The following is a 27,268-nucleotide window of genomic DNA, read 5'->3' as shown; positions in this document are numbered from 1 at the left end:
TGTCATAACCACACTCTGTAAGCCACATTGAGCCTGCAAATAGGTGGGATAATGTTGGATACAAATGCAATAAATAATAATAATAATTGCCTTCAAAGGTTTGCACTCTGGTCCACAGGATTATTTACGGCGTAGTTCCTGGATACATGTTGAACCTAATAAATCTGCCACCCAGAAACAGTACCAGTCTATCCCAAACTTACTTAAATGTACATTATCCAGACTGCAATAGTCTTAGATACAAATCAACTTATGCATCCCGCTTCTCTTACATAAGTACACAACTGTGGAACGCACTGCCTAAAACCCTGCATCATGTAGTTATAGTTTGGGTTCCTCTTCGCTACATGCATCACTTTGCACTTGCTCACATTAAATTTCATCTACTTTTAAATATCAAACTCTATATATTATAGTTTTGTGTAAACAGATGGGTCTTTGTTATGATTCTGTTATAATTCTGGTAGTCAGACAGGGGAATGCTTGGAACTGCTCCAGATTGGCCCGTCAGGGGCTGAGCTGATGTCAAGCCTGATCTACTTGAGCTTACCTTTCCCTACAATCCCTGCTTTGGCGTAATTCCTATTCTGCTGAAGCCTTCCCTTCGCTCTATCTGAGCTATTAGCTCCCTATTTTCGTGGAGTTTGGTTACTCCTTACCTCGCTTGCAGTTTTCTGTTGCTTTGTCTCTGTCTGCTGGCTGCTTCCAGCGTGTGCCTAATTACCTCTTTATTCTGCACCTGGGATTCTCTCTGTTTGGCTGTGGTGCTGTGGGGTGAGTTCCTACCTTGTTCCATTACAGTTTGTTTGTTTTAGTTCCCCTTCCTTTGTGTGCTGTGTTTGTACTCTGTAAGTCCTGCCCTTGTAGCTGACTCCAGCTCCTTTGTTTCTCTCAGTGGGGGGTTGTTTGTTTGCTCTTTCCCTGTACTTCTGATTAACCCTTTATCTGCAGTGTTCCCAGTCTCTGGCAGCTGTGTTTCAGAGTTTGGTTTAACCCTTTATCTGCAGAGTTTCCCTGCTTCTGGTAGTTGTCCGCTTACTGCAGTCTTCCCTCGTGACCATTCTAGTTCTTCCTTTGCTGTAACTATCGTCTGTATTGCTAAGCACTATTCCCTTTCTGTGCTGGGTGTGTGTGTTAGGCACCGCACTCCATTCTTGCTGACTTTTTCTTTCCCTCTCTGCTAAAGGGTCTCTGCTTACAGTATCTTTACTTCGTAGTCCCTCATTTCCTGTATGTGCCGTGAGGTTCTGCTTGATGTATTTCCATGTGTGCTTCCCTTTCTCCCCTCCCTACGTATGAGTCAGTTCCGGTTCGGCCGTGAGGCCCGCCTGCTTGAATTCTGAGTAAATGGGTTCCCAATAGGCCGTGAGGTCCGCCTGTATGCCCTATCTTCCCTTTTCTGGAGGCACAAGTTGGTTGCTGTGTGTGTGTGCAGGGCTTGGTAGCTGGGGTAGTGTGTAGTGCCTGTTCGGCCCAACCTTGGCCTAACACCTATCTATACTAGGCCTCTGACTGGGCTCACAACCTGAGCAACAGTCTTTAGTCTCTGTCAAGGCTGACACAGGCCATAACTCATCAGGTGACATATTCCATACGTACAAAAAGTAAGCACGTTATCTGATTCTTACTGACAGTTAATGAGGGGATAATACATGTTTATTTTTCTGTTTGATGGTGTTAATATACCGTCCTTTATAGTGGTGTCATGTCCCCTACATCAATGCAAGCGGCGTCCTCAGGCTGTGCAGGGTCCAGTCAACACGCACACTTGACTGGCACAACCCTGAGCCATGTGTGTGTAGTTCTTCCCTGGCTGCAGGCTCCATGATTGCTTTGCTTCCACCCACCTGTGTCTGCTCTTCCTCTGCCTGGCTTGCCTTGCTTCTCTCCTATTGGTCTTCCGGTTCCTCCTTCCCCTGCTCTTGTCCAATGGCTGTGCCCCTTCTCCCTGCTGATGTCAGACGCCAGCACTTTATCAGCTGAGCTCTCCCTAGACTCCTTGCTTCGGCTTCTACTTTGGTAGGTGTTACTTGCTCAGTAGTGTGCTTCTCCTCTACTTTGTTTTTCGTTGCTGACTTAGCCTGTACCTGGATTACTCGTGTATCTGCTGCCTGCCTACTGAGTCTGCCTGTACCTGGATTACTCTCGTGTCTGCTGCCTGCCTACTGACTCTGCCTGTACCAGTCACGTCTGTGGTCGTGACCACCCTCAGACTTACCTTATTTCTGGGGGTCAGCCTCTGTGCTGGCTTCTGTCTGTTTCTGTGTTGGTTTTGTCTCTGTCTCTGTGTGCTGATTACTTCGCTAGACCTCACCTGTGTGGGCTATGCCTCTCTGGGGAGCCAGCATCTAAGATGGCTTCCACCTGTTCTGTTCCAGCTTCCAAGATTGCTCCTGTCTGCCCTTCCTATGTGTGCACTTCCTATGTGCTTCAAGCCTCTCTTTGGTGGCAGTGTGTTTCCTGCTTTTGTCCTGCTGTAGGTGACATCATCAGTGAGAGCCTTCATAAGGAAGTGCTGTACTGGCATTCAGAGCCTTTGCATGGTGTGTGTGTTATGCAAAAGGTCGTCAGGTTAGTGAGTGTTCTTTTGCGCTGCTACAAGCCTGTCCTTCCATGTGGGCTCTGGCCCTTTTGTTCTTTGTGTCTGTGGACTGCTAGTCCTTCTGTGTGGGCTCTTGCCCCTTCTGCTCGGTGTCTGTGGACTGCTAGTCCTTCTGTTGCCTTGCTCTGTGTTTGGAGCTGCTGAAGCTTCAGCCTTGACTCTGCTATCCCTGATTATTCCTCTGTCTGCTGCCTGCCCTAAGACACTGTTAGTTCCTGGGTTATTCTCTCTGTTTGCAGCCTGCCCCAAGACTCTTCTAGTTCCTGGTTTATTCTCTCTGTTTGCAGCCGGCTCTAAGACTCTGCTAGTTCCTGGTTTATTCTCTCTGTCTGCAGCCTGCCCCAAGACTCTGCTAGTTCCTGGTTTATTCTCTCTGTCTGCAGCCTGCCCCAAGACCCTGTTAGTTCCTGGTTTATTCTCTCTGTCTGCAGCCTGCCCCAAGACTCTGCTAGTTCCTGGTTTATTCTCTCTGTCTGCAGCCTGCCCCAAGACCCTGTTAGTTCCTGGTTTATTCTCTCTGTTTGCAGCCTGCCCTAAGACTCTGCTAGTATCCCAGTTTCTTCTCCTGTCTGCTGCCCAGCTTATGTGTTGCCCTGAACCCTGTTGCTACCTAGCTAGTGTGTATATCCTGAGTGTATATGCTGAATCCTGCTTCTGCCTAGCTAGTGTTTATCCTGAACCCCACCTCTGCCAAGCTTGCATGTCTATTCTGAACCCCGTATATCCTGATCCCTGTTTCTACCAAGCTTGTCTGTATATCTAAGCCCCTGTTTCCGTCTAGCCTTTGTGTACGCCCTGTCTGCTTAGTCTGTCTTGTGTTTCTTGCTAGTGGCTGCGTAGCAGCTTTCAGTCCTAGTCTAGTTTAGTTCTGTGCCAAGCCTCCCTCATGTATCCTGGACCCAGGGTGGGTCCTCTGGGTCTTCAGTTCCTGCCCTGTCCTGCCGGCCGCCCGCACTCCGGAGCTCAACTCCGGAAGAACGGTGGTCAAGCGCAGGTGAAGCTGTTCCTGTTCTGCCTGTTCTAGTTGCCTGCCTCCGTTACTACTCCAGTCCAGAGTTCCAGTCCTGCTCTTCTGTGTATCCAGTTCCAGAGTGGTCTTGCCTACCTCTGTCGCTCCTCGGCAGTGGTCCAAGGGCTCACAAATTCCGGTCCTGCCTCGAGGACCTGACAGTACCTGGATTACTCTCATGTCTGCTGCCTGCCTACTGACTCTGCCTGTACCTGGATTACCCTCTTGACCTGCTGCCTGACTACTGACTCTGCCTGTACTTGGATCACTCTCTTGCCTGCTGCCTGCCTACTGACTCTGCCTGTACCTGGATCACTGTCTTGCCTGCTGCCTGTCATGTTCATCACCCTGCTTCCTGCTCCATCTCGTAAGCCCTGCAGGCCGCCCGCACCTAGGGGCTCAACCTCTGGGTAATGGCAGTCAGCGCAGGTAAAACCCGGGGTTGTCCGGCCGCCAAGCAGAACCTGGTCTGAGTACCGGGCTTGGTACAAGAACTCACAGGTCTGATAAGTGGTTTACAACAGCAATAATATACTTGAGGAGAAGAAAGAAATTTCTTAATGTTTGAACTCTTTATTTGCAAAATATATCTCATAAAGCCAGAAGTGCTGTACTTAATAGGCTAGGACCGATATAATGAAGTTATAAGCCCCTCGTGCAAGCGACTAAGAATTGGATAAGGTTTGACGAGAGTGTCAATAGGAAGTATGAAGCTCAAATCCAGAGGTTGTTGTTTTTCATTTTCCTGGGGGGGGGGGGGGCAAATGTTAAAAAAGTGATGGGATAGACATGTTGTAAGATATGTTGCTGCTATAGAAATATCGGTAAGGATATAAATTGTAAGCATTTAATATGTTTGAATTGAAGTATGTCCATCAATAAAAACCGTTTATACATACAACAGCAATAATATATCAGTTAAGACAAACGGAATATATCAGAAAAGAAGAAAACCAACTAGTGCTAGCTCATCAGCCAAAGCCAACAAACCAAAGCCCTTAATCATCAAAGGGGTAATTCTATAAGTACAGCACTAACATTTATACAAAGAGCCATTGGGATCATTGTCTGTTTTCAGACAGATGTGAGGCTACACTTTCTCAGGTCAGTTTTTCTCTCCAGGACTCAAAACAAAAAAACTAACCCAAAAGAATTCATGCAAACAGCACAGGAAGGGTTTCACTTTTCTTCCCTAACCCAGCTTGCAGTTTGAGTCCATAGCAGTTCATGTTTTTCATAACTGCACCAGCGTTTCCAGGACATAGCCTAGAACTGTGCCCTTAATGAACCTCTCTCCGACCAGGTAATTTCCCAACCTGATCACAGCAGTAGGCTACGACTGCCCCAAAAACAGTCTCTGCACCCTCTACATGGCTGAAACTGAAGACATGGGTCATACAGGAGACATTCCCCATATTTTCCTCACTAGCAACTGTTTCCCCTTCTAGAACAAAGCCCATTCATTCAGGCAGTTGCTCTCGACCCCTCTCTCTCTCTCTTTGAGCAGGGACTGTCTTTCTTCTATGTTTGTGCAGCACTGCGTACGCCTTGTAGCGCTATAGAAATGCTAAATAGTAGTAGTAGTCAGTCCCCGTCATACGAAAGCATTTCCCTGGTAAGGACTGGGCACCAGTTCTTTCCCCTTCTCTGACTGACTAGGCACTGCATTAACTTTAGGGTCCTCTACCCCTGGATTAAGTAGCCTGTTTACCTCTTAAAGCTGGTTCTCTGTGTAGAAGGTCTCTCCTGACCACATGCAGGTTGCTCTCCTTCTCCGCTCCTCCCTCTCAGTTAACAGCAGATTTTTTACCTTGGCATCTTCCCAGAAAGAAAGGGGCCCGTTTCCAAGCCTCACTTTGGCTCCCAGGGTATGCTGCTTACTGAGTAGAGAATGATATGGGGACGGGGACCCGCGGGGATCGGGATAGAGCTCATGGGGATGGGGCGGGGACAGATAACATGGGAACAGGGCGGGGATGGGGACAGAGCCCATGGGGATGGGGACAGAGCCCATGGGGATGGGGACAAACTTTGTCCCCGGGTCACTTTCTACTTTGAAGCCTGTTAACAAACTGGACTTTTATCTATGTTCGATTGATGCAGACAATTGCTATTTTTTTGAAAAACATGCTAGTCACAACTAACAAAATTTGCATGGGGGAATCCTGTACATCCTGCTACCAGCACATCTTCTAAGAAGACATCTTCTATTGCAGGAAGGTCTGTGGAAGACAGGAGAGCTAGACTGAATCCTGAGATTGTTGATAACTTCTTATTCATTCACAGGGAATATTTCTCCCCTCTAGGGCATAAAGAACGGATTGTAGTTTGTACCCCTGGACATTTTAACAGGGTGGATTAGGATTCCTTGGGGCAGGAGAAGTCAGCTATTGTTGGGGTTGGAAGGGTAGAGGATGGTGGTAGTGGGAGGGTTTATTATAGTTGCTCATTGTTATTATTGTTTTCTATTTGTAATTTATACATAACAGTTTCACAGCATATTGTTCCTTTTTATACTTTAATAAAAAGATTTAAATATAAAATCATAAGTGTTCGAGGCTTCTGCAGATGAGAACAGAGCCTACGGGGATGGGGGCAGGGACGGGGACAGAACCTGCGGGGATGGAGACGGGGCCTGCGGGGACAGAGTGGGGATGGAGACAGAACCCACGGGGATGGGGCAGGAACGGGGACAAATTTGATCCCCGTGTCATTCTCTATTACTGAGTCAGGAGCAAAGGGGGGGATCTAAGTCCTGGCATGTCCCTAAGGACTGACTCCTTTCCCTACAGGAACGCACTACAGGTGTGGAGCACCTCCATTTCTGAGGCCATGCCAGGTTTTCTCCCTTCCAGGGTTCTGTGTCTGTCCTGAGAAAGATAACACTAAGCACTACTAGAAGGGTTTAGAACCTGGGAAATCTACCCTCTTGGTAATTATGCTTGCCCCCCTCCTGCTGCAACCCTTCCAGCGACGCACACCCCACTATATCCAGGTAAATTCTTCTTTCTTCATATAGTATTTGCAATGGCAATGAGATATGAAAAGACAGGGAGACCATGAGGGTGTCCCATACATCACACTTGTTATACCGTTATGGTTATATTATCTCATTTCAGATGTTGCTATGTTTTTTAGTAATTGATATTTTACCTTTTGTTCATTTAAATGCACCATGTTTTTCTGTGTAGATATACAACTTTGATTACTTTTCACTTTTTTATTATGGAACAGCTTATAAATATATTTTTTTAAATTTATATGTACATATGTATGTTTTCATAGACTCCCAATGCAGGCAGAAATGCCAGAACACGGCACTCTGTCGAGTCTCACTCAGAGGTGTTTTTTAATCACAATAACTTTCCTGCTATGGACTTTTTCCCTTCTTTGTTTTTTGTTGGAAGAATCATCAGATACCCTACTCTCCTGTAACTTCTACTAAAATCTATACACCAGATACATATGTAAATACACCAGATACATAAATAAATGATTAGAGTACTTTCATATATGTGTGCATATGTGCACATAAATGCCGAAAACATCCTTACACACATCTTACGTAGTGCACACTGACAAGTGGGGCTACACACGGACAAAATCTGGGCAGGACTCACATATGTGTAACTTATATAATAATATGGGTTTGATATTCAAAAGGGTTTAACCGGGCAGGAGAGGCTCAATATGTATACTTTGGAAGGAAGACAGGAGAGGGGAGATATGATAGAGACATTTAAATTACCTCTGTGGCATAAATGCACAGGAGATGAGTCTTCTTCAATTGACAGGAAGCTCTGGAATGAGGAGGCAAGGGATGAAGGTGAACGGGGATAGACTCAAGAGTAACCTGAGGAAATACTTCACAGAAAGTGTGGTGCATATGTGGAATGGCCTCCTAGTGAGGTAAAAACTGTATCTGAATTCAAGAAAGCTTGGGACAGGTACATAAGATCACTAGGGGAGAGGAAGAGTTAGTAGATGGTATTCTTGGGCAGAATGGATAGGCCGTATGGTCTTTATCTTCTTTCAATTTCTCTGTTTCTATAATCTCCACTGCATTCTACACATGAAACAGTAAAGCCATTACTACTGATATTTCATTGCACAGCCTAAGCACGATGTTAGAACTTTAGATGTTCCAAATGAAGCAGTAACTACATTAATTTGATTCATCATCCATCATCAATCATGACAACACTCATATAGAACCCAGCTTCTTACATTCAGTAAAGTGTCTGATAACAAGGGTCAGAGTACGAGTCGGCTTCATCTTTCACTACTGCAAAGAAAGATTCCACCAAAGGAAATTTATATGTTTAAACTAAGAGTTTTCATTTTCATGCCCTCCTGCCCCCAGTAGGTGGTCAAGCGAGGAAACTTTACCATACAGGATGTTAGGTGAAATGCACCTACAAAAGAGTGACTCAGGACTCACCAGCCTGTCCAAGTGGAGCCCATCCGTGTTGGGGTCTCGTCCAATTGCCCAGAGCAGACAGTCCACGTCCTGGATAGTAGAGAAGGTGGGCTTCCTACCAGGAGGTGAGCAGACCACAGAAAGTTGTAGACCCCCAGCCGATTTAGTAACAGACTTCACCTGGCAAGAACCACAGACATCAGGTTACAGCTCCTAACACAGTTACTGGCACACCAAAGAGAAGCACAATGCCAGCCTGCCTAATGACTCTAAAACAGGGGTTCTCAACCCAGTCCCTGGGACATAACCAGTCAGTCAGGTTTACAGGATATCCATAATCAATATGCATGAGCAAGATTTGCATAGAATGTAGGTAGGGCATGCAAATTTATCTTATGCATATTCATTGTGGATATCTTGAAAACCAGACTGGCTCGGTGTGTCCTGAGAACTGGGTTGAGAACATCTACTCTAAAAGAAAGTCACAACATTAGTGGGGTAGAGATGATACCTACAGGACAGAGCAGCTTTTGTGGCACATATCACAAAAAAAGTTCTATAGCAAAGTCTTTGAAATTCTGCAGCAAAATTTGTGGCATATTTATGTAAGCTTACATGCAGCATGCACTATTAAGTAAGTCAAAATATTTTCTATTACAAAATTAAAGCTGTTACCCAAACTTTCTTCTGTGTACCTAGATACTCTTATTCCTTTTTCATTTTTTATTGGGTACCACTGAAACACTGCATAATGAATGATTTAAACTGAAAGCAGTGTGATGTTTCATTTACTGTTTTCTCAGCTAGTGGATTTCATCCATCAAGTCTTTTGATTCTCGAATTTTGGACCCCCACAGGAGCAAGATATAATTTACTTTAAATATTATAAAGCACCTTTCTACATCATACAATTCATCCAAAGCTGTGTACAGACATCAAAATTCAACCCACATCGCTTCAGAAAGCTAAGTGAATGTTTTATGCACTTACCTTCATGCCTCATATGCAGCAGCTCTATCCATTTAGGTAGGACTACTGAAATTGTGTGCTCTTTGTGCAGTCCCCAAAATGGATCCATTTTTTTCTGGATTTATCACTACCATCTGGATAAATGTTGGTCCTACCCCAGCAACACCTCCTGGTCGATATTCAAAATGATTTAACCAGCCAGAAACAGCCACTGTCCAGTTAAAATGCTTGTTTGGAACTATCCACTAATTTTCAGTGGCGCTTAACTGGTTATCGCTGATGAAAACCAGTGGTTAGTACCGAAGTGAAAAACAGCTATTTTGGAGGCAGAGTCAGCACTTGGCCGGTTAAGTGCCAAAATTCAGCACTTAACCAGTCAGAGTAACTACATAAAACACAGTACTATCTTTATGTTGCAACCTATAGCCAGTTAAGTTCTGAATATTGACTTGACCGGCCATGTGTCAGATGGCACCACATAAACCGAATATCTATGCTGAAGCCTGGACATGCCCAGCACTGAATATCTGGGAATAACACTGGCAGCGGTCAGCAAAATGCTCACTACTGCCAGCTGAATATTGACCTCCTCATGTCTTGAATTTCTTTCTGAACACAAGAACATTTATCAGAAACAAATCAAGGTCAGGTATACACAAAAAGTAGCACATATGAGTTTATCTTGTTGGGCAGACTGGATGGACCGTGCAAGTCTTTTTCTGCCGTCATCTACTATGTTACTATCCTGCTTATTTTCGAAAGAGATCGCCGGCCATCTTCTGACACAAATCCAGCCAAATCGGTATAATGGAAAGCCGATTTTGGCCGGCTCCAACTTCTTTCCGTCGCAGAGCCGGCCAAAGTTAAAGGGGGCGTTTTGGAAGGGTATGGAAGGCGGGATGGGGGCGTGGTTATGAGATGGCCGGATTCGGCTGATAATGAAAAAAAGATGGCCGACTCTGATGAGCATTTGGCCGGCTTCACTTGGTCCATTTATTTTTAGGACCAAGCCTCAAAAAAGTGCCCCAACTGACCAGATGACCACCGGAGGGAATCGGGGATCACCTGCCCTGACTCCCCCAGTGGTCACCAACCCCCTCCCACCCAAAAAAAAAAAAAATGAAAAACATTTTTTTGCCAGCCTCTATGCCAGCCTCAAATGTCATACCCAGCTCCCTGACAGCAGTATGCAGGTCCCTGGAGCAGTTTTTTGTGGGTGCAGTGCACTTCTGGCAGGTGGACCCAGGCCCCCCCCCCCCGACCTGTTACACTTGTGGTGATAAATGGGAGCCCTGCAACCCCCACCCAAAACCCACTGTACCCACATGTAGGTGCCCCCCTTCATCCCTTAGGGCTATGGTAGTGGTGTAGAATTGTGAAGAGTGGGGTTTGAGGGGCTCAGCACCCAAGGTAAGGGAGTTATGCACCTGGGAGCAATTTTTGAAGTCCACTGCAGTGCCCCCTAGGGTGCCCGGTTGGTGTCCTGGCATATGAGGGGGACCAGTGCACTTCAAATGCTGGATCCTCCCACGACCAAATACCTTGGATTTGGCCGGGTTTGAGATGGCCGCCATTAGTTTCCATTATCGCTGAAAACCAATGCCAGCCATCTCTAAAGCCGGCTCAAATGTAGATTTGGCTGGCTCCAACCGTATTATTGAAACGAAAGCTAGCCGGCTATCTTTTTTTGATAATACGGTCGGGACTGGCCAAATAGATGGCCGGCCATATAGATGGCTGGCGCTGTTCAATTATGCCCCTCCACGTTACCATCAGTAATCCAAGTTGCTTATATACAGCGTAATGAGCTACAACAGCAGTTTGAATGTTTACCTCCTTTCCTTTCTTAATTTTTTATAGATTGTACACCGCTCTGCTCCCCCTTGGCAGCTACAGCGGTTTAGCAAGTTCTAATAAACTATAAACTACCATAGCTATCCAGCTACTTTATTGGTTCTCCTAACTAATTTTATTTTACTGCAGAGTGAGAATGGAATCTGAAGGACAGACCGTGTTCTTTCTGGATTTGATGGCGATCATTTTATGATACCAGAAAGCTGTCCAGTGATATCATCACCAGATAGTTGGCATATGACCCTGATTCTGTAACTGGGTACCCACAAATGTGCAGAATGTGGTTATTTTTATGGGGGAGTGTCAGTAGGGCACCTAAACACTAATCTGTAGTGGTATGTGTAAGTGGCAAAGTGCATAAATGCAAGGGAGTATATACATGGATGGGGCATGGGATGGATGTGTGTGTGGTGGCGACGGGATGCCACATTCACATACCCCCGGATTCTATATATGGCGCCTAAAAATCCACACAAAAACCGAAGCATATTCTATAACAAAGCGCAATTGGTTAACTAACGAATCAGCACTGCCGATTGGATGTTAACAAGCAATTAGATTTACACACAGAACTCGCTAAATATATTCTATAATGTGGTGCGCCTAAATTCTAAGTCACATAGTTGAAAAGAGGGCGTGGCTATGGGCAGGCACGGGCATTTCTAAAATCTATGCGCATTATTATAGAATACGCCCTCTCTGAGCCTAATTTAGGTATCGGGATTTACATCAAGTAAAATGTGGCCTAAATGGACACGGCCAAATTTAGTCGCATGGCGAGCTGCCCGGCATATTCTTTTTTTTTTTTAATTTATAAATTTTTATTGAATAACCAATATAACAACAAACTGAGTCTAAAGACTCAAACACTTTTCCATAAATCAAAACATAACCACAATTTCTACCTCACACTTTTTCACCCTTTTCCTTTTCCCCCCAATCATCCTCCCCCCCTCTTCCCCATGGCATAGTCTATATACCACATGGAAATTTAAGTCGATTCTATAAAATTTAGGCGTATTTTACAGAATACGCTTAGGCACAATTTTTTTCTGCATGGATTTTTCAGGTGCCATATACAGAATCTAGCTCTTAGTGTACGGTCAATTATGTGCACTCAAAACAAACTAAGAGCAGGTACATTACCCAAAACATAGGGGTCGATATTCAAAGCGATTTAACCAGGCAGGGAAAGCTGGCCAAAGAGCAGATATTGCCGCTGAATATCCAGTCTGACTGCTGCAGCACTCTGCCAGGGCAGTCTGGGGGCAGAGTCAGGCCAAAGCTGGCACTGGTGATATTCAGCATGCATAAACACAGTCCCAACTATGCCTGGTTAGTTATGCAGGTATGGCACTGAACACTGGCTGTACCTAAATAGCTTCAGGGCACTGCCAAAGACTCAGATATTCAGTGCCAGTGTCCAAAAAGGGCCCCAGCATTGAATATCATTACTATTTTAGGCAGTGGCAGTCAAAGAAACACTGACCGCTGCCAGCAGAGTATTGCCCCAGCCTTATTTGTTTCCACGAGTTTGATGCCTGAATATGAATGAATGATATCTGCACACAGTGAACAGTACCTGTGAATATGTCCATACATCAATGCCAGAATTCGTAAGTTCCTGGGTGCAATTTGTGCTGATCATAGAGTCAAAAGTCCTCAGAACCTGCTCAGAAAACAGAAATATCAATCTAGACAAAGAGGGAGAAAGCGCACACACACACACACACACACACAGCTTTAAATTTGTATTCACTGGTTTTTTATTCCTGTTATCTTTACAGTTTTCCACCCTCCATATTTTAGGTTAGTTGAAATTTCTAGAACACTCACATGGTAGTACAGATCATGTGGATTAATTTAAAGAAGTTATGATAACAATCTGTTGTCTCAATGCTCTAGGAAAAATCTGAATCGGAAAACCTCTCTAGGAATCGTTATAAACCTGAAGAATAGAACTTCATCACGTGCTCCCAGATTCTCTTGATCTTAGTCCTAATATTCTTCTATTTTTTTTCTTTTTTGTTCCAAATGTATAAGTTCCAGGTACTTGTTATGAGTGCAGAAAAAAATTGGCAATAAGTCCCAAAAACTGGCATTAAATCCTCTCACCTAACCCTTCTATGCTGCCTCAAACCTACAGCAAATTTCTTGCACTGTGCTCGTGTTAAACTTCCCTGTTTACTTCTGTGCATTACAGAGGAACATCTAATGGCTTCATTACCATTTTTTTAAATATACCGTGCACCCTGAACTGTTTTGTGCATTCTGCTCACAGCAAATTTCTGCATTAGTCCCCAATTAATTAACCCCCGTTCCATGTGGCAATGCACACAGACCATCCAAAGTGAATGGGCTGTGTCAGCATTAGCGCACGGTAGCCGCTAGCATGGCTTAGTAAACAGGGGGATAAATGAGGCACCTAGCACTAGAAATCAGCACTGAACACATGCATGCTCCTGGCCTGTCCTCACCCACTTTTCAGGCCCCGTCAACTGAGGTGCTCAGTAATGGAAAATTTTATTGTAGACAAACATAGAGCCCCTTTTATCAAGCTGCAGCAAAAGGGGGCCTGCGCTGGCATTGGTGCATGTTTTTGACGCGCACTGAGGCCCCCTTTTGCTGCAGCGGGTAAAAGGTAGGTCTTTCTTTTTTTTTTTTTTTTCAAGAAATGGCCATGCAGCAAGTGAAGCACTAGCCACATGGCCATTTTTGGGGAAGCTCTTACTGCCACCCATTCAGGACATAGCGCTATGAAATGTTGGCATTTTGTACAAGAGCCAATGTCCTAATGCAGAAATGTGGCCATTTTGACGCGGGTCCTGATACCGTCTAAAACTGAATAAAGATTTTTGAATTTCACATACCACTGAGTTTTAAGAGGAATTTTTAAGCATTGGGATGTGTAACTTTCCTAGTGCAAGCCCCCACTGGTGAAAAACGAGACCATTTGATTTGGATTTACACTGTAGGTATTAAGGCATAAACCCCCTTTACTCCCCCAGTGGTCATTGACCCCCTCCCACCCACCTAAGATGTGATAGTGAGATTACATACCAGGCTCTATGACAGCTTCAGATATGATGGCCATTCCTAATAGAGCAGTAAGCAGGTCCCAGGAGTAGCTTAGTGGTCAGTGAATGGACTGTAGAGGTGACCCAGGTTCATATTCTATTCTAAATGGTACACTTGTGGTGGAACGCACGAGACCTCCAAAAAACACTAATTATCTACTGTACCTACATATAGGTGACACCTGGAAGCCTGACAGCTATTGAAGTGGTGTACAGTGAGGTACAGTAGGTATTTTTCTGCTCCTGGAGGGCTCACCATACAATATAAGGGGGTAACGATGAGATGTGTACCTGGGACCTTTTATATGAAGTCCACTGCAGTGCCCCATTGCTCTTCTGGGATGTCTGTGTGGCCAGTCTAGTAGGACTGCTGGGCCCCAGACATCCCAATGGCTTGTTTTTAGGCGTTTTTCTCTTGGACATTTGTAGAAATATGCTGTCAGTTGCTTTCAGTGAAATACAGGCCAAGGGCTCAGGCTAAGAGCTAGGCCTCTAAGAATCAAAGATCACTTCTGACACAGATACATTTCACTGCAGCAAATGCGGAAGAAAGCAACTGGGGGCAGATAGAGGGAAGGGGAATCTGCTCTATAAACAATAGCGAGACTGGCACCAGCAAGAAGTCATAAGCAAAGATGTTTTGGCTAGTGGAAGATAGTAGTGAGTCAGGTGCAAGTAGGATGAGAACATCCAAAGGGGGGGGGGGGGCTGGAGGAAGGCTTGGGAACATGTGAAGTCATTGTTATCAACCGATAAGGGCCAAAGAGTTCTGGTGACAAAGTTAGGGTCCATAGGAATGAATGGTACCAGAAAGGTATAAAAAGGGCAGTCTGCAAGGTTACCAGGGCAGAAGGCTGAAGAGAGAAGACAGAATACACCTGCTGTGTGCCGTGAAGCGCTGTTCCACCATGTTCCAGATATGAATGCCTAATTGTCTGTACTGCCTTTGGTGAGATGCTAATAAACTCTCTTCTTGTATCCCAGTGTGTCTTTCTAATTGTTGAGGGTGTTTGTACTCAGGCTGTGTAAAACCTTATTGCCTCACCTGCCCAAACTATTAACACCAAAACCTTATAGCCTCCTTATAGCTCTTAATAGCCTCTATTATATTCACATTTTATTTTCTAAAATGGTACCAAAAGAAAACTGCACTGCGCACAAAACATTTAGGGAAAAGGCAATTTTTGAACCAAAAAGATAAGACATTTTTCAGGTTGAAAATCCATTCAATTTTTGGACATTTCTAGCAAAATTGGACTTAGATGTTTTATTGAAAATGTCCCTCCGCACTTATTATTATTACTAAAATTATTAATGTGATGCCAGCATAGGCTTCTGGGTAATTTTATAAAAGGCTGTGAGCTTGTGCATTAATACCTGTAAATTGCACCAAAGTATGTACATATTTTCTGTTTGAAAATCACCCCACAAAGTACCAGTACACATTTACACCGGCTATACAGTATGCTGAGATTTCCTAGTTTATATGTATGCTGTACAATATGTGTGTTTAAATGCTAAGTGCTGCCTCTCCTCTGGGAACACCTCTACTCAGTATAGGTAACATTGAATGCAAAGTGAATGTAGGCATGCAACACTGCATGCAAATTGAGAAGGCAATTTTATAAAGGTCTACTTCTGCATGTTTAAACAGTGTGATCTACCCTTAGAAATGGTAAATATCTTGACATCATTTGTACAGCGATGTATCCTCTTACCGAGCTGATTTCAGTAAAATAAGGTGGTGACCCTCTTCAGTCTGGCCCAAAAAAAGCTGGGATAAGGATGCTGCACATATAAGCAGATTTGTGGGCTAGCCAAGTTTTACATTTTGCAGCAGTTCAACGGAAGAGAGTACTGCACGCTGGAAAAAAAAATCTTGTCTCTGGGCTCAAAGAAAATCAGGAATGTGAAGACTGAGAATAATAAGGAGAGAGTCTATCTGTACCTCTCCTTCTTCTGGATTATTCATGCTGCCATACCTTGTCCTTTCGGATCAGGAGCGATGTCTTGGATCCCAGCGTTGCAAGGATGCCTGCTAGCTCCACAGCAATATATCCTGCGCCCACAATGACACTGCGCCTAAAGGAAACAGAAGCCGCAGTGTCAGTGTCACACTGTAGCTAAAACAAGGCTCTAGACTGCCTTGGAGGGGATATGCTTAAAGCCTCTGTACTTGGCTGTGTTCTTCTCAGTCTCTAGCCTATGCATTTCACCCCAGTCGCCAGAGTAGCTGGCACTTCGGATTCCAGCTCTAGAAAACCTAATTGACTCCCAGCAAAACTTCCATATAACCTCTGGCAATAATGTGAAAATTTTGGACGGGTACGTAGATGCTAGTTCAGAGACCCCCTCTTAGGTTAGCTCAACAGGAAGAGACAAAGGAAATAAAAGCAGAGGGTGTGACCCACAGATTAGATCAGTGCTTCCCAATCTTTTTCTGACTGTGACTCCATGATTGTGGTCAAATAAAATTGTGTGACCCCCCTGAAGATGCAGAACATTAAAAACATAGAAAATGACAGCAGATAAAGGCCATATGGCCCCATCCATATCATCCGCTCTTTCTTCCTCCTCCTAAGAGATCCCATATAATGTCCCATGCTTTCTTGAATTCAGATACAGTCCTCGTCTCCACCACCTTCACCGGGAGGTGGTTCTACACATCTATCACTCTTTCCATAAAGAGCATTTGAGACTACTGTTAGAGCGTTTTCAAAGGACTAGCGCTACCTAAGCCCTGAAGCAGTTTTTTCGAAACGCTGGCCATCGTTGGCTCGGAGCGTCCGAAGATTTGCATCTGAAGTTCTCTAGCATATAAGATAAGTGCTCATTTTGCCTTAAGTTCTAATACATGGCGAAGTAACAATTGTATTGAACTATAAATTTTGCCACTACAGTTATTTTTCATATCCATTAGTGAGCAATGAACAATATGTTTACTTGGAGGTTTTTTTAGGGCCAATGATGAACAGAGGATCAGATTAAGATCCGTTTTAGCTCCAATAGACGGTTATATTGTCTAGGAGCTCTGTGAGGCTCTTTTTTCCTCCATATTATTTTTGAATAATATACTGATTGTTTGTATCATTTTCCTGAGTGGAAAATGTAGTATAGTGTTCTCATTTATTTTGAGCAAATTTTTCCACACCTTATTGGTTGATTTATAGTGAATAACCTAAAGAGTGCAGATGTAAAACAAACTCCCACATTAATGCATTTGGAATTGTATTTTTTAGACAACAGAATGTGAAAAACATACAAGGATGTGAAGAATTTTGCAAGGCACTGTGTAAAAAGGGGCACTTCCATGGAAGGTGTTTGCAACAGTCATGCAGGGGTGAAAACCCTTCTACACAGCAACATCACATGTTGTCAAACAGCCTGAAACCAGAAGAAGCTGGCTGCTAGGATATGAGTGAGTACATTTCTGTCCAAATCGAGTTTCTTGTTTGCACCAGCAGGAAGGTTTTTTCCGTTTCCATGCTCTCCCTTCTTTAAATGCATTTTGCAACTTAAAGTCTTGCCATTATCAAAACAGAACTAAAAGGTGCAACCACCTCCTGGGATTATCAGTAAATTATTTAAAAGTTGCACATAACAGTTTTTGTAGAGTACTACAATGTGATTTAGGAGGGATTGATTTTGTTTGGTGGGGGGGGGGGGGGGGGGGGGGGGGGAGAACCATTCAGTTTGAAAGGCAAAGGTGGAGATTGCATTTTTTTTTATTATTATTTGTAATGTTTCAGAAGTTTGGATTTTGTGTTTCATTATTTTGTGTTCTTGTTGTATAGGGCACTCCCTTCTTGCCTCTCAAAGTGGGGGAGCTGAACAAGAGACTGAAAGAAAGCAAGCCCTTCTGGCAAAGGAAAAACACTTTAGAGTTCAGTTTTTCTCTTTTATAATAATACTAAAATTTATTAGAGTAAATAAATTGTTACAATAAAAATTCTTTTATCCCAGTGTTACAGAAAATTTAATTCTTATTTATATCAGTCCCAATTTCAGTATAAGGAAAATAAAATCTCTCTCTCTCTGTTTCCTTTGGAAGCTATCAGATTCTGACTTAGTACAAGATGTGCTTAGGCAGAATACTGAAGCTTAATTTTGTCCAATCACTTAATGCCTTATATATTCTCTCTTGCTTATCTAGTATTCTTCAACTCTGACCTCTAAGGTCAGCTTCACATAATTCTGTTTCTTTGGTATTTTTCTCAAATATTCATCATTTGCCCTTTGTAACCTCCTTCCCTCAAATATGTGTCACTCATACTTGTCCTTCACTGAAAATGTCCCTGTATTATGTTCAGAGCCTGTCTGAAGCAAACAAACAGACACTTGTTAAAGTTTATGGCCCATTACTAGGGCTAAGCAAGCCTGTCAATGGTCTGTGAAAAGACCAAGAAGACACAAGCTAGCTAATTGCCCTACTAGATCATAAATAAGGGAATAAGTTATATATACAAAGTTGTCTGATCTGCAAAACCAGACAGCTTTATACTAAACATTGTTCTAAAAACTTGAATAAAAACTTTATTGAGATAAAAATAAATACATTTCCTGGGGCAGCAACTACAGCAGGAATTCTCACACATGTCCACTAAACACCAGAGCTGGGTTTTCATGATGTATTGTGATTTGCTTTCAGTCAAGCTTCTGTTTGAGAGAGCCCATGCACAAGTACATGATGAATATGCGTGAGAAAAAAATTTGCATACATTGGAAACTCAGAATACATATCTAGTTATATATGTATATGGTTTTTTTTCTTTTTGAAAGAGGGGTGGGAAGATATTAATTACCTTTATGAAGAGATCCACTGAAGGCAAAGTACAACAGGCATAGCTAGATAGCTAATTTGGGGTGTTCCTGACAGCTGACATGCTGTCTGAAATACTCAGTTGCCTTTTTTAAAGGATTATAATTGGGTGAAAGTGAAGGTATTTTTATAGACTGATGTCATACATGAAAGGGCATTTTCGATATGACAACTCATACGGATTTTGGACATTTTGTGCAAAATGTGCCAACTCTGAATTTTGAAACAGCGAAACGTCTATTTTTTTTAATGCCCACATGCAAGATGTTTTCGTGCTCTGTGCGTTTGTTTATCTTTTTGGGCCATTTTCAAAAAAGAAAAAAAAGGTGCAAGTGAAAAACGTAGAAAATCAAGCCATTGGGATGTAGGAGGAGCCAGCATTCTTAGTAGACTGGTCCTACTGCCATCCCAGGAGAGCAAATGGGGCACCCTAGGGGACACTGCAGTGGACGTCATATAAAAGTTCCCAGTTATACATCTCACTGTTACCCCATTATACTATATGCTGAGGCCTCCAAAACCCACCAAAAACCTACTATACCCAACTGTACACCACTACAATATCCCTTATAGGTGAAGGGGTCACCTATATGTGGGTACAGCAGGTTTTGGGGGGCAAGTGGGAGGGCTCACACTTTCCACCACAAGTGTAACAAGGGATATGGGCCTGGGTCCTCCTCTCTACAGTGCACTTCACTGACCACTACACTACTCCATGGACCTGCTTGCTGCTCTAATAGACTTGGCTATAACATCTGAAGCTGTCATAGATACTGGTAATATTTTTAATCACATCTTTGGGGGGTGGGAAGAGGTCAGCAGTCAGTGACCACTGGGGGAGTAAGGGGAGGGTCATCCCTGATTTCCTGGTCATCTGGTCATTTAGGGCACATTTTTGTGCCTTATTGTTCTAAAAATGTTGTTCTAGACATTTTTGTTTTGTTCCATTATGGCTGTAAATCGTCCAAGTGTTAGGAACACCCTAAGCCTGCCCCCAAAACGCTCGCAACACGTCCCCTTGTGATCTGGACGCACTGCAGATGAATTGCATAGATATATGTCTACAAAATAGGAGTAGCCTAGTGGTTAGTGCAGTGGACTTTGATCCTGGGGAACTGGGTTCGATTCCCACTGCAGCTCCTTGTGACTGTGGGCAAGTCACTTAACCCTCCATTGCCCCAGGTACAAAATAAGTACCTGAATATATGTAAGCCGCTTTGAATGTAGTTGAAAATACCACAGAAGGGCGGTATATCAAGTCCCATTTCCCTAATTCGGATGTCTCTATTTAAGATGGATGTTTAGAGAAAAAATTCATTGCTGCTTTATGACACTTTTTGGACTTTTTTCTCTTTTGAAAACAAGCCCTATGGTCTCCCGAATGGATCTTTGGAGTACAGTACATTCTTGGCCGTCCTCCTCTTTGATTTCCAGGCCATAAGTGATAATCTGGAAAGGGGCAGTACCTGGTTCAGGGCAACCGGAATGCAGTTTGTCCCAGGGATCTGTCTTACGCCCACTGTTTAATGGTAATGAGTTCACTGGTTCCCCTGATTGATCAATTTGGTTTTGTTTTGTTTTTTTAAGTTTTAATGGTTTTTGTTCAGGATCAAAAGAGTAATACAACATACTGCTGAATAATACAATGCAAAATCTACAATAAGGTGTATGACATCAAGTAAACAATGAAATAAGAGTGAATAAAGTATCAGAAAACATGAAACAAAAGGAACTGATGATTCCAATTTTATGAACTACCTGCTACCGCCTATTCACATTGCCTTAATCCCTTCATAGTACAACAGTGATGGCCAATTGTCTGTTACAACATGAGTGTCTCCATAGTTCCCGCCCCTCCCCCAACAGGTTTTTATTTGTTAGTTATTTGTGGATGATATCCAGCTGGGGATAAAGGTGGGAGAGGGTAAACTGTGGGGTTGGGTGAGATTGCATGATTGTCTAAGGACTGTGAATGTGTGGCTTCAGAAATCAAAACTGAACTAAATGTAGATGGGACAGGAGTATCTGTGGATAACTAGACAGGACAGTTCTTTGTTCTCAGATCCAGTTATAGAGGTCTTTCTATTATGAGGAGTAGGGCAACTGAGGAATCTGGGGATAATGTTAGATTTATTTTTTCATGACAAAATATCAGGGGTTGTAAGGCACAGTTTGCCAATCTGAAATTGTTGTGTAGAAGATGGCATTTTTCAGAACAAAATAATCTGGCAACTTTGGTCCATGCTTCTTTTACAATGAGGCTCAACTATAATAATAGCTTATACTGTGGGCCGCCAAAATGTCAATTAGAGTGACTACATTTATACCAAAGTACAGCTGCTCGGCTATTGGCAAATAAGAAGTCTACAGACCACATCTCTTCTGTTCTACTTGCCCTCCATTGGTTGACGATGGAGTTCTGTATTAGATTTAAGATTTTTTGACTTCTCAGGCTCTACATCTTCATGGGCCTTTCTATTTAAGATTGGTTTAGCTTATATAACTTAGATCTTCTCAGCAATGGGGCACGATTACAGTGTTTGATTAATCTTTTGTGGTCCAATATCCACACCTTTGGAATTCATTACCAATGGAAGTACGATAGGAAAGACAGTTAGGGCATGGTTGGATGATTGATTAAATAGGTTATGAGAGTAGACTGTATAGTTGTTGTGGGTAGACATGAGGGGATTGATGAGATTGTGTTTTGCTTTCATTGTAACTCACCTCAAGCTATTTTGTTGAGGTGAGCTTATCAAATATTGGAAATAAATAACAAATGGGGTGGGGGTTAATTTACCTTGGCAATTCTTCAAGCTCAAAAAATCCATCACTGGAGATTCCCAAACTGGCACCTGTATTGGAATAAAAACAAACAAACAAAACAACAACAAAAAAAGATGTTTACAAATCTAAAGTCTGTCATTATCTTTCATCTGTTCACCAATTTAAAGGTCAAAGACCCAAGTGATGGAAACAAACAGATATATAGAAATAAGAGAACATATTCAAAAATAAGCATCAATTGTTCACCCATTTGCACCTGCCTACTGAGCTATTACCAGTAGTCTTCTCCCTCCCCAGTTACTTTGTATCTGTCCTATGCATGTTTGAATTCTGCCACAGTTCTGAACCCTTCGATAGACCTCTGATTCAGGTGTCTAGATGACAGCAGAAAAAGACCAAGTGACCCACTTAGTTTTGTCCACAACAAGAAGTATTCATTAAGTGCTTCTGCTTTTCCCCTGTTGTTCCCAACACATTTCTCTTTTTCTCCTCTCAGTCTTACGTCTGCATGTCCTTCTGTCATGGACATACCTGAAAATAACTCTTCTCACCTCATATTGCCTCTTTGCTGCCTTCCATTCATGCCTCTGCAACCTTTAACCAGATATTCTTCTCGATCTCTGAGATCACTGGTGTATTCTGAGAGGTTGATACTCAGTGGAATTTAATTAAAGAGGGCCACTGAATATCAGCACAGACTGGCACAGAACTATATTTATATTTATTCCAGAACTTGATACACCGCCTTTACTTAAAAGAAGCTCAAAGCAGTTTACATAAAACAATACTTTAAAAAGTCAAGGATAATCAGAAAAGAACTCCATTAAAACAGGGAAGACCCCATTCACACAGACCACGCAGCAAGAAAATGATCACTCAAGGGCAAATTGAAAGCAAGTTTCAAGAAATAGCTTTACAGGAGCAACTTGAACTTAGAGAAAGCTCAGATCTGATGTAAGGTGGGAGGCTGTTCCAGAGATTTGGGGTGAGAAAGAAGAATGCAGAAGATGTGGTGGATTCATAGTGGGCCTGATTGGGAGGACTAAACTTTAGGCATCATGGGAGCGAAGGGAATGGACAGGGGTATAAGGGATAATAACAGAGGAAAGTAGCCGGTTAGTGCCAGAGCAGTCTGGTAGCAGGGGCTGGGTACTCCCTGAAGTTATTCAGATAATGTTGATATTTTATGCTGGTGCATGGATAACTATCCAGGAATGTAGGATTGCAGAAAGAGCCATCCTAGCTTGCCCGAATATTTATCCAGGCACCGGCACAGAATGTCGAGTGTACCTGGACAACTTCTAGGAGCCGCTGATACCCAGATTAAGTCTGGAATGGAATATTCTGGTTTGGACACAAAACAACTAGAAGATTATTTAGACCAATTTAACATTCTCCATACCTTTCAATCCGTTTTCAGTGTTGGGAACCTTGGTGACTCAGATCAGATATTTACTAAGTAAAGGGAAACAAGCTCTTATCATGCAATTTGAATTATCGAGTGCATTTGACCTGATCCATCATAGTTTGTTATTGCATATTTTGGACAGTATTGGGATAACAGAGAATGTGTTCAATTGGTTTAGAGGATTCCTCACCACCAGATCTTAAAGTTAAAATGAACAGGACCTTTTCTGATAACTGGCCTGTGAAATGTGGGTACCTTAGAGTTCCCCTCTATCGCCAATTTTATTCAACCTATTGATGTCTTCCCTGAGGATGAAACTAGAAGGGCAGGCTACCAGATTTTTATCTATGCAGATGACATCACCATCTTACTGCCGATAGTATCCAAAATAAGTGAAATGCAACATGGGATATCAAACTGAAACTAGATAAGTATAAGACCAAATGTTTACTAATTGGACCAAATTCTAAATTTGATTATGAGGCATCATTTGTTGTGGAAAACATCAAATATAACCTAGAAAGCTGTTTCTAATACTTGAGAAATTTGAGAAGAATCTGTAAATATATTCAACAAAATAAGTTTAGTGGTTCAATCCCTGATCCTGAGTAAACTAGATTATTGTAATATTATTTAGCTAGGCTTTTCCAAATACCTATGGAAAAGACTGCAGTCCATACAGAACATAGCAGGTTGTTTAGAGGCTCATTTTCAAATCATATAGACTTATAAAGTTACATATGTTACTATGGAACTTTGTAAGTCTATGTGCTTTGAAAACGAGCACCTTAATCTTTTCTCTTCAAAAATATGATGATACTCCTTTTTTTTGTTTTACTGCAGTGGCTCCCCTTAAAAGCCAGAGTTCATGGAATGCCTAGTACCCACCTGGAGTTAACACCTGGAGGGTCTATCCCCAGCACTGTTCAGGCCTGCCTGCACCTAGGCATGTGCTCTATACTAGTCAACACTCCACCCCCATGCACTAGGTTCCACTTGCCTCTGGGTGAGTCTCCCACCCACAAGTTATTCCCCGGTGATTTCTACGACACTAGGGCCACACTCTCAGGGCTCCCACAGTTCCTGGAAAGCACCCGCAGACCCAACACACAAACCACAAGGATTTTTAGTCAGTCCAGACAAGCAGAGTTAATAAACTAAAAACGGTTTATTGTCATTAAAATATTGAACAGTGAACCACAAAACAGCACTTAACAACAGGTAAATGAAAATAGATTAATATTAAAATTATCTAAACATTTAGTCACTACCTGGATAGTGCCTGGGGAGTACAGGAAATATAGCTGCTCACAGGTTATAGAATATAACTGCTAACAGGGTCTCAGTGAAGAGATCTTTCTCTCTCTACTTCCAAACTGAGAATGGAGAAAAATCTAGTATTTCCATACTGGATTTGCACTCCTGGGCCAATCAGAGCCTAGAACAACATTTTTAAAAAGTAGCTGGCCACATCACTGCAGGTTACTTCTTCTCTGTGTTAACTAAAGAAGGAAGAGTCATTTCTCTGTAACAGCTTTACACATAAAACATGTACCACCTGCTGGCCAATCTACAGAAACATACTTTATGAAATATTCTTATAATTCATATGCTAGAAAATTCATCATTTCGCCACAGATATGCTATTTTTAAAAAGCTATCAAAACTGTGCTGTTTCGAAAATATCTTCTATTAAGACAATGTTAGGTTTGCTATTACTATATCTAATATCTTTAATCTTAATTTCCTAGATATATAATCTAGTCTTCTTGTTTGTAATCCGCTTAGAACCATTGACCAGAATTAGTGGAATATAAGAGGCAAACTGTATTCAGGTCTAAATTTTCCCATGGTCCTGGCTGAATATTGATTTATAACGTTTTTGTTTTGCACTTACTTTTCAGTCATCTCTTTAAATAAACATGTTAATCTCTTTTGGTCTTACATAAAGGTTTTACATTTTTATAGCTCCTTTTAAATAGCCCATGGCTAGAAGTAAAACAAGCACGATATGCATTCCTATATAACAAAGATATATGGGATTATAATACATGGTACTATCCAGCATTAATAACCTAGGCTCAAAAGTACAGACTCAAGGTTATTCCATCTTTCATTGCAAAGCCCACTGCTTAATGAGCCTCAACTTTGCACACAGACAAAAGAATGCTGCCAAGGACTCGAGTCTCCCATGCAGTTGGAGAGATGCTGTTGGCTGGCAAAATTGCACATTGTTTATAAACTCTGGCTTCTAGTCAAGGTGACCCCCCCCACACCCCTAAATGTGGTGCCAGTGAAACAATGTTGGGGCCCCTGAAGTCATAACAATGGGGATAACAGTGTTATATGTGCATCACCCCCAAGGCCAAAATGCACATAATTAGCAGAGCTGCAGCCCGTGATTTCTGTATAAAAAAAGGACTCTTATCCGAGGCAAAGGGCTGCTGTGTTGACATTCATTCCATCTGAGGAGTGGACCTATGCTGAACCTGAGTGACCATCTGAAGAACACACAATGCCATCTAGAAGTCTGCATCAGGTTGTATGTGTGCCACATACTGTTGTATAAGTGCTGTGGGTTCAGTATGACTCATTTGCTTAGGAGTCCTGTAAGGGATGTGTGTGCTCTCACTCCGAGCTTTTTCTATGATAAAGACTTCCCATGTCTTTATTCTTGCCTTCTTTGCTGGTATTGTAACTAAATAAGCACTCTATTTTATAATACTTGGTTGTGGAGTTTGTTCTTTCTATTATTTAGGGTGTAGTGAGCTTGGATCTAAGCAGGGCCGCTGAGAGACTAAGCCGGGCCCGGGGCAAGGCTAACCCCACCCCTGACGCCCTTGCCCCCCCTTGGCCGATGCTGCAGTCCCTGGTCTCACCTGCCTGCCCTCGGCTCCGTCTACAGTCCGCCACCAGACCCCCTGCATTAAAATTGGCTATGCCTCACCTCCGTGTGGAAAGGCAGATTGCTTCCCTTCGGCCCTTCCCTCACTGTGTCCTGCCCTCGTCTGATGTAACTTCCGGTTTCCACGAGACACAGGGAGGGCCTGAAGGGAGGTGATCTGCTTTTCCAAACGGAGCTGAGGTGCTGCCGATTTTAATGCAGGGGGCCCGGTGGCGGACGGAGGGGGGGCTGTCGACGGAGCCGAGGGCAGGCAGGTGAGACCGGGGACTGCAGCACCGGTGGCCTGACCCCGGCGCCAGGCCCCCCTTGGAGGCCCGGGGAATTTTGTCCTCCCTGCCCCCCCCTCTTGGTGGCCCTGGATCTAAGGATAAGAGTGAACACATTTGCTTCCAACACATCATTCACTAAGGCTGGTATTACCAGAGACCTATTCCTTTTACAATTTAAGTGTCAGGTACCCCAATTAACACCCCAAAAGGGTTCTATATGTATGCGTCCACACATGGTCCCTCTATTTCACCTACATCCTACCAGTATTTTCTTAAGGTCCCATTTTGCAAAAACTGTTATTTCTGAAATTTATGACTTGGGTTTTGATGCAACTCCTCCTGCCTTGGCTGATACATCAAACCACACTGCCCGACGATCAACGATTCTTAGGTGGCCACCTCCCTGGACATTAGAAACACATCTTCTGTTTATACGTGTCAGTTTTAGCAGCATCCTTTCCCTCATGGCTTCTATTACCATTCACCTGAGGAAATTCTTGGAGGAAGTCCAGGATCTCTCTACTTCTGAACAGCTTCACAGACTGGATCCTCCAATTCACATCCGGCAAGTTAAAATCTCTCTCCCACAGTACCTTGCTTTTCATTCCCATATAATGGACATCATCAAACAGATCTCTATCCAGTTCTTTTGCCCAAGTTGGAGATCTATAGTCCACTCTAGCTGTAGATGGAATTGCCAACTTCTTTTTCCAGGAAAGCCCATGGCACCTCCTCTTTACCTTATGCCTCCTAAATCAGTTCCTTCAAATTAATTTTTACATAAAAGAGCTGCTCCTCTTCCATCTGACAACCATATCTGTGGTGAAACAGGGAAGTTATGTTTGTTATTTATTATTTTGCTATATGACATCATTTTCCCCAGTGCATTTCCATGAATTGGCCAGCAGGTGGTGGCTGTCCTCTGCTTTAAAGCTGCAGATGTTTTCCTTTCAGCTTATCTTCCACAGGAAGAAAGGAAAACTCCTGAGGGAAAGTAACCTGTAATGCAATTGGCCAGAATTCCCTCAATGTTAATGCTCTGGGCCCTAATTGGCCCTGAAGTACAAGATCCAGCCAGAATATGCTGGAATTCCCCAGTCTCAGAGTGGGATTGTGTGGAGAGTGAAGACATCTGCACTGAGACCCTGT

At 43.0% G+C, this 27,268-nt stretch overlaps 1 protein-coding gene across 1 annotated transcript in view; it reads right to left on the bottom strand.

Moving 5' to 3' along the window:
• GSR (glutathione-disulfide reductase) overlaps positions 1–27,268 on the bottom strand; it is a 92,128-nt gene that overhangs the window by 18,157 nt on the left and 46,703 nt on the right. Inside the window, exons 6-9 of the mRNA XM_030194514.1 lie at positions 21,551–21,605; positions 15,914–16,013; positions 12,437–12,523; positions 8,053–8,211 (exon numbers count right to left, since the gene is read on the bottom strand). Of these exons, the coding sequence (XP_030050374.1) occupies positions 8,053–8,211; positions 12,437–12,523; positions 15,914–16,013; positions 21,551–21,605 (401 nt within the window). The remainder of the gene's footprint in view (positions 1–8,052; positions 8,212–12,436; positions 12,524–15,913; positions 16,014–21,550; positions 21,606–27,268) is intronic.

The sequence above is a fragment of the Microcaecilia unicolor genome, chromosome 2 (genome assembly GCF_901765095.1).
Source record: "Microcaecilia unicolor chromosome 2, aMicUni1.1, whole genome shotgun sequence".
In the NCBI taxonomy this organism is placed as follows: domain Eukaryota; kingdom Metazoa; phylum Chordata; class Amphibia; order Gymnophiona; family Siphonopidae; genus Microcaecilia; species Microcaecilia unicolor.
The sequence above is the reverse complement of the archived record's forward strand: the minus strand, read 5'-3'. Positions and strand labels throughout refer to the sequence as shown.